The 8599-nt window shown below is 42.7% G+C and overlaps 1 protein-coding gene across 2 annotated transcripts in view; it reads right to left on the bottom strand.

Annotated features, from left to right (window-relative positions):
• Positions 1–4508: 4508 nt before the first annotated feature.
• The window catches only part of exoc6b (exocyst complex component 6B), a 152783-nt gene continuing 148692 nt past the window's right edge, over positions 4509–8599 (bottom strand). For both annotated transcript variants that reach the window (XM_066718327.1, XM_066718328.1), the window contains one exon: positions 4509–7431. In XM_066718327.1, the coding sequence (XP_066574424.1) occupies positions 7305–7431 (127 nt within the window). In that variant the 3' untranslated portion in view covers positions 4509–7304. The remainder of the gene's footprint in view (positions 7432–8599) is intronic.

Here is an 8599-nt window from a genome sequence, read left to right as displayed (position 1 = left end):
AGAAGCAACCAAAATGCAAATCTTAATTTGAAGCCCTCTGATAAATCTGATTACACCTGACTTAACTTGATAGGGCGCCCCAATAGCCATACATCAAAGGCAAGCCTATATATTGCGGGGCCCCAAAAATTTGATTTCTGTCAGTAAATTCATAAATCACCCAGAAGAGGCAGCTGCAGCATCCTGGTATTATCAGATTGCTCCTAACGAAGATATAGCTCTTAGGAAGGAGGGCAAGGAAGAGCTTTCCAATGAGGAGAGAGGCCAAAGTTGTGGCCGAGAGCCCCTGAAAGTGAGAGCTCTCTGAACTGACCCTGCTTGTGGTTTCCTGGGCCCTCAGCCTCCTGCAGACTGGAGCTGGCACTGCAACCAGCAGAGACCAATTCTTGGCTGTGCGGTTGTGGTAGCACATATTTAAACTTTTATTTATAAAAAATATATTTAAAGCCCAGGATTGTACAGTGTAACATTACTAATTTAGTTTCCTTACAAGGTTTTCTTTTTTGTTTGTTTTTTCTTTCTCTGAAGGAAAGAAAATCATGAGAATCAGCATTGTTTGCAAGGTGTGTGAGGATATTATACAAACACACAGTATATGCATTAATATATTCCCTTTTCTCTGTAAAGGTCCCTTTAGTATGAATCAGCATCAGAATTCGTCACAGTGTTGCCTCATCGTCTGTAAAGGGAATATCTCATTAGCTGGTGGGAATAAGAGGGGCCCTGTCGATTTCAAGTGAACTCTTTCCTGGATGCTGTGCATGAAGAGAACTACATGGCATGAATGTCATTCTGTAGGATTGTATCGCCCCTCTACGCCTTCAGGCTTTCTTTGGTGGTTTCTATATTGCCCTCATTCCCTTTTATTTAAGTTAGCCCCGATTCACTTGCTTTCCCATTCACGAATAACAGTCCACTCTACTGTACGGCACAATCAAACAAACAGGAAGAAAAAAGTCAGTCAGACATTCAATAGTCCCAGACAGCGCACTCCCTCTAAGAGGATTAATGTATACTTCTGTGCTGTTTCAGAGAGGGTTTGGCTGTATTTGGGAGAGGGTGGTGAAGGTTCAATTGTTTCTAAGCTAGCAGAACAGAGTCTAGCTCCTGAAAAAGTTAGCTTTGCTCAAGTAATCCCTCCAGGAACAAGCGTTGCTTTCCCTGGCGCTGTCAAAACACACTGGCAATGCCACCCTGGTAGGTGCTGGTATCTAATTGACCTCTTCAGCACTGCGGAGGAAAAAGCTCGACAGAAGGTCTGCGCTTTCACACAAGTCATTCTGCTGATGCAATATTTAAAGCTGCATTAGAGAGCCTTCAGGTGACCCCCACACACGACTATGTACACAGAGTGCCACCGTGTTCGGCAGCCCCGCCCCCCGCCCCCCACTCTGACAGCCATCACATACTGGGCCGTGCTCCCTCCCTCTGTAAGCAGTGGGGGGTTATAGTAAAGAGGGGCGCACAGCACATATGGGGTTTCAGTGTGCTTTGAGAGGATCCCTGTGTCGACCTGGGTGGTCTTCATCTTAACGAAGCAATAAATTAATACCCATGTGCGCAGCGGAACACTTGCGCAGCAAATTTTCTTAATAGAAATCACCCCTAGACACGCGCTCGTGCCTGCAAGTCCTGCGCCGCAGCACAGCCTCCCCCCCGCTCCACGTACACACACAGCTCACAACCTCCCACCCAACCTAAACTCCGATTCAAAGCCACTGGGACTCTGACAGGGAGGCAGGCGGGAGCTCTCAGGTAGGTACGGCACAGCTGGTCATCGATGACTGATTTCAACCCTAATGTGAGCGAATCATTTGCGTACAATACGGAAATTAAAATGTTAAAAGGACATGGAAACATTTTACATTCAGCTCAAGTTCTTACAAAGTTATTCGGATCTCGGTTAAAGGTAGATCTAAAAAAACACTGATGTCCACAGGACCAGCATCAGGGGAAATGCCATTTAAAATAAATGAATAACTAAATTAAACGGCACATTACTGTTGACCTGAATCATTTCCACAAAAACATGGGATTCTGTAGTAATAACAGGGGCTTCTGCTGATGCCAACTGAACCAGCATGTTAAGATCCTCAACTGATCGCTTTGGGGAAACGCTCCACCTGTTTCAATTAACAATTTCAGAATGACAAATCATTTTTCTGTGAATTTGGAGTTGCCCGTTCAAAAGATCGGGTAGAGTGTGTAAACTGCTACCGATGCAGCGCACGGAGTTACAGCTCCGCACGGATCACACGGCACATTCCACCGTTCCTCCATGGGCGCTGTGCCATGTCACACACACGGGGCGGACAGGTCCTCAGAAAGTGACCAGACAAGTGCTTTCCTTCAGTACGGTGGATAAGCCCATATAAGGAGATGAGGCTGTGAGCTTTAATCTTGTAGACCCAAAAAGACCTGTGAAGATTAACATGGACATGAGTGCAAGACCTAATGGAAACAGACCAATGGAGAGCTGTTGTTTTTTCCCTGTTCAAAAAGTCACCATCACTAGGAGCAGATATGCAATCGCTGTCCCCCCCCTTATCCAGCTTCCTCAACAATCTTTGACAACTTAAAGACATTTCTGTCCACTGGTGAGAAACTGCAGGCCACACAACAGCAGGCTGTCTTCTTTAGGGACATCAGGGTCTGACCCACAATAAAAACCTAAAGAAAGTAACACTTAAGAAAGAGGCAGCTTGTTACAGAGACCTATCCTCCCTCAGTTGATACAGAAAAGCTTTAACCATGCGCGTTTAGAAACCGTTAAGCTCAGACGATCTGAAGCTCACAAAAGCCGCATTATTGCTTTTTTTTTTTGGACTATCTGGAGAGGAAAGGCGGGTTATAATAAACATTATTCAGGCAGTAATAGCTGACACAGCCAGTGTGTGGCAGTAAAGAATCCCACTTTATTGCACACATGGCAACTCGCAATAGATTTTCCTTATACTATATTGGTACCAAATCAGTATAATTACTATGAAAGAGAAATGCTGTACCCTAAAATACTACATGATTAAGTGCAGACATCAGCAGATTTGTAAGTTGTTGTACAAATGGCTATCCAACATTGTAGTATTTTATACACCAATTACAGATTTGTAAATCATATGAATCGGGAGGAATATCCATGTGTGGATTATTTCACTCTTAGTGTTTGATTACATGTATTTTTAAATACAGAACACTATTTATGATTTCTGTTTCAGGTTCTTCACACTCTCCACTGGAAGATCAGACCAGAAGCAACTTTTGACTAATTTTCAGTTCCATACACTTTCTTTTCAAGCTTATTGCAATTGTGCACTGTTATGTTGGATTAATTTGCATATTTAAAGTTGCATAGGTGTCTGAGGAAAGTAACCCTTTCATAATATATTCCGTTTTCTCTGTAAAGGTCTGTTTAGTATGAATCGGCATTGTTATTCGTCACAGTGTTGCCTCATAGTCTGTAAAGGGAATATCTCATTAGCTGGTGGGAATAAGAGGGGCCCTGTCGATTTCAAGTGAACTCTTTCCTGGATGCTGTGCATGAAGAGAACTATATGGCATGAATGTCATTCTGTAGGATTGTATCGCCCCTCTACGCCTTCAGGCTTTCTTTGGTGGTTTCTATATTGCCCTCCTTCCCTTGTATTTAATTAAGCCCCGATTCACTCGCTTTCCCGTTCACAAATAACGGTGCACTCTACAGTACACCACAAACAAACAGGAAGAAAAAAGTCAGTCAGACATTCAATAGTCCCAGACAGCGCACTCCCTCTAAGAGGATTAATGTATACTTCTGTGCTGTTTCAGAGAGGGTTTGGCTGTATTTGGGAGAGGGCGGTGAAGGTTCAATTGTTTCTAAGCTAGCAGAACAGAGTCTAGCTCCTGAAAAAGTTAGCTTTGCTCAAGTAATCCCTCCAGGAACAAGTGTTGCTTTCCCTGGCGCTGTCAAAACACACTGGCAATGCCACCCTGGTAGGTGCTGGTATCTAATTGACCTCTTCAGCACTGCGGAGGAAAAAGCTCGACAGAAGGTCTGCGCTTTCACACAAGTCTAGTCACTATAAATCTCCTGCTTTTACAGATAACGAGCTGAATTACATTGAATATAGTGCTAGATATGACGCATGGACATGATTTTTGAGTACCTTTTAGGTTTATAATGCAAAATTGCTTCTGAATGCCTGAGTCCCTTTAAATAAGACCTGCAAATTAAAATACTACTACAAATAACCTTTGTATTCAATTAATAACAGTTATTATTTGAAAAGTTTGTTTTCTTAATTATTCTCATATTTGTATGTGGGTGAGTTTGTGTTTTGCATCTATATGTATTCCCCCCTCAAATCAAATCAAGGTTACAGAAAACAAATTCCCTTCATTCATGTGGACAACAAAGACCTTAGCTGCGATATTGGGATGTATTTATTTATTTATTTATTTATTTATTTATTTATTTATTTGGAAGAATGTTGATGGGAACTTATAAGAATAAGAATAACAAAAAAACGGTATTGTATTTGTTGGTTTGCTTTTCTTTATTTTACTTAATCTTTATTAGTATTATGATACCCAGGGCGATTAGTGGTTTAATGTCTGCCCACGGACGTTGGAAGTACATTAACAGAGACATCTAAAACAATCCACAAACCTCCAGTGTGGCAGCATGCATTAATGTTTGTACATATTTGTATTTTTTTTTGCTTTGCTTCTTACAGACCACCTGTCATCTCACATGGTAGCCCTCACACTGCAGCGTTAGTGTCTGTTAAAGAAAGATTGCTCTGAAAGACGAGTCACTTGGTTGACAGGTAAGTCCCAGAACTGGAGACCCTAAGTCCAGCATAAAATGGCGAACACTTTTTTGCCCTTCAGCAAAATATGTCAAGGCACATACACAAGTTCATTCACAACTTCAACCATGCAATCCTCAAATATCTCTCGCAGTCTCTAGTGTATGTATGTGTGCGTAACAATAACTTCCCTTTCTTTTGGCTGCCAGTTTTAGGCCTTAATCCCACAGCTATCCCACACAAAATAGAACAAAAAAAAGAAACAATCCAAACAAGTGAACAATAAAATAGCAGTTACATTCCAACTTTCATTGACACACATCCCTTATCCCAAAGATTGCAAATCTAAAATGATACAGACCACCTCCCATTCCTCATCCACCCAAAAAAGGTATTGCACCCACATTCATAAAAAATTATAATTATTGGAAAACGACTTTACTATTCTTTCATATTTTCTTAGCTGTGCTTATAGATTGTTTATGAACCACCACCTTATCCCTTCACGGAAAAATAATAAAATACATTGGTTCAACGAACTCCACAACAGCAGAGAGTAACAGCCCAGCTTGCCAGGGAGGAGTTAACCTCTTCGAAAGGGTCTCCTCTCTCTCAGGGTGTATTTGAGCGAAGGAGAAAAAGCAGAACAGCTGGGAAAACGAGCCCTGAATCACAGCCAGTTCGGATTGCCCTTGTAAAAGAGAAAGTGTCGTGGGTTGTATATCCCCAGGGCTCCCAGGTGATCCATTCATCCAGGAATGCAGTATTACCGGTGCCTGATACCACAGTGACCTCTCCCTGGGTTTGCGGACTCGTCACAGACTGGACAAAATACAGTTTTGTGTCAGTCTTCATCAGTGCACATTGTTCGTTATATTAATAGGCTGCCTGCTTAGAACTAAATCCCAAAAGTCTTCCAGGCGTTTTGTAAGCACAGGAATCTGATCATATGAAGATGTCGAGTTGGTTTCTAAAGTAGAGACTCCTTGCTCATCTGGGGTTTTGGCCTGCGACTCGGGCAGTGCGTTCTGTGGCTGAGCAGCTGTCCCACCCTACCATTACAGACAGAGACCTACCGGACTCCACATCAGCAGGGTTTTATAAAATATACGTTCTGCATTTTGCACGTAGTCTTTGTTTTAGTTTTTTCCCCCCTTGATAAAAATCCTCCAAATCTAAGGATCACTAAAGACTATTAACAGACATTTGTCCTAAAAGCCAGAATTATATTTTGACAGGTAAGATCGAGGACGTTTTAAAGATTCAAGTTTAGAAACTTTCTAAGCGTTGTGCTTTTGTTTCTGTTTTTTCCTTAAAGTGCGGTCAGTCAAGTACTGCCCTGTCCAGCTATATGGTTTATTTATTTATTTAAAAATAAAAAGTAGTCTGTCTGGTGTGTATCGGGGGCATTTCATTGTGCATAATTTGGGTTATTATTTCCTTGAGCTGGGAGGGGCCATCCCATTTTAGGAACATGTATCCCAGTTTGCCAACCTTCAGAAAATATTAATTTATTATACACCTACACCATTAATTTTCCAAAAAAAAATGCTATCAGGTCCCTGGGCTTTGGCCGGAAATAAACTCATTAACAGTTTGACTTGAGGAGCTCAAAAAGAAGAAAAAACATTTCTGCAAACTTCTGTCAATTGTACACTGTGTTATATCTATCCAGCAATGGATTTTAAACTGCAATGAAAAACGGGGCCAACAAATAAAATCAAAAGTAGAATCAAGGGGATTCAGCAGCATATGTTAAAAGGACACCATGAGGACAGAAATATACAAATATTACATCTTAAAAATGACACAACCTACTTGAACTGACAGCAAGATCCACCCCAAGATACTTAAACTTCAGGCTCATAAAATGCTAGGCTAGCTTATGCCCTTAGTTAATAATTTTATTTTCTACAACAATGAGACTCCAGTTGATGCACACGGTTGGATGGATTTCTATTCCTAGCAACACTGGGATCTTCTTGTGCGATGCGATATATACTGTATAGACTTGCGAGCAATATAGTATCTGTCACTGTATGCAAGTGGCAACAAATTTACTTCCAGCACCTTCCCACCCTTACAACACATAGCAGGAGAACAAGCAGGGCTTCCAAACAGCCACAAGGACAGACAGACACGGTATCCCTCTACAGAAGACGCTCCGCTTTCTCTGAGGTGCGTGGGTTTGATCTTCCCGTAGAATGAACCCAAAGCCATATAACGCAGGGGTAGTGGGACGCAAGGGGGAAGAGAAAGCGCAGATGATTGTGTAGCATTGGTATATCGGCCAATCAGAGTCAGATAGAGTCTGGATAGGCCTTCCCTTGATTACAGTGAAGAGGAAATGGGCAGATGATGTCCGAGCGTCTCCCGATTGCGAGTCTCTCGGGTCAGGCTCTCTGACAAGAGGTCCACGTAGTTCTGTGCTGTAGGCGTGGGAGGGGACTAAAAAGCAGGGGGCGGGGGGGCTGGGTGAGGCCTGCAGTCTGAGGACAAGCCAATAGGAGGCGGCTCTCAGGACTGGTGGGCGTTGATCAGACTCCTCAGCTGTTTGACCACTGTGTCGATGAGCTTCTGCTTGTCGCGCTCGTTCTTACGGAACTGCGCGAACATGTTGTTCTTGCGGCTGGTGTCCCTCATCCTGGGGTCAAGCAGAGCGGGAGAGGAGAGAGAGAGAAAACAGAGGCATTAGGTGTGTCATTTGTAGTTGAAGTAGTAACAGTATCTCCATCATCAGGCCAGGCCAGCCAGTGAGGGTCACTCTCAAGCCAGGATTCCTGGTGGATTCAGACTGCTGTCAAGCAATACTGACTGGATCCTCCATGCCTAACCATTCTTAGAGAACATGGATCATTTCATTACATGAAAGAACATTTTATTTCCCCCACATAAAGGAAGTATATTCCAACATTTTACTAAACAAAACTCTAAACAAAAAATCTAAACGCAACTTTTAAGTGTTGGTCCCATGTTACACGAGCTGAAATGAAAGATCCAAGAAATGTTCCATACGCACAAAAAGCTTATTTTTCTCAGATTATGTGCACAAATTTGTTTACATCCCTGTTAGTGAGCATTTCTCCTTTGCAAAGATAATCCGGCCACTTGACAGGTGTGGCATGTCAAGAACTGATAAAACAGCAGGATCATTACACAGGTGCACCTTGTGCTGAGGACAATAAAAGGCCACTCTAAAATGTGCAGGTTTGTCACACAACACAATGCCACAGATCTCTCAGGTTTTGAGGGAGCGAGTGATTGACATGCTGACTGCAGGAATGTCCACCAGAAAACTGTCAGAAACCATCTCAGGGAAGCTCATCTGTGTGCTCCTCACCAGGGTCACTGTACACTCCCTCAAAATTTGAGACTTGAAATTCATAGATTAGGGCCTAAGAAAAATTGTTTATGAGTTCCCCATGGTAATGTGTAATATCCCACCCACTTTGGGTTTGTGTTCTCTCTTCCAGATAACCAAGGTTCTATTCACCTACTTTATATAAACTTGATTACTTTGCTCTTATTTCTGTTTTACTTTCCAAAGGCTGAGATCATTTCAGTGTGAAGCAGGGAAGGTAGCAGTTAAACCACAGCTGTGGGGGCGGTTCAGGTTGCTGCTTATGGCTCAGCACACCTTCCAATAAGTGCAGTGTCCGAAGGCACATGCCTCTACAAAACAAATCGACCATGAGGGCTCGGCCACCTGACTGATGGGGGGGTGGTCTCCTTGCGGACTCTCTCCAGAGTCACATGGGTTTCAGTAGAGCACAAAGCCCGTTATAGTGCACTGCGCCAGGATAAAAGCAGAG

This window comes from Amia ocellicauda, chromosome 12 (genome assembly GCF_036373705.1).
Source record: "Amia ocellicauda isolate fAmiCal2 chromosome 12, fAmiCal2.hap1, whole genome shotgun sequence".
NCBI lineage: Eukaryota > Metazoa > Chordata > Actinopteri > Amiiformes > Amiidae > Amia > Amia ocellicauda.
This window is presented reverse-complemented; position numbering and strand designations above follow the sequence as displayed.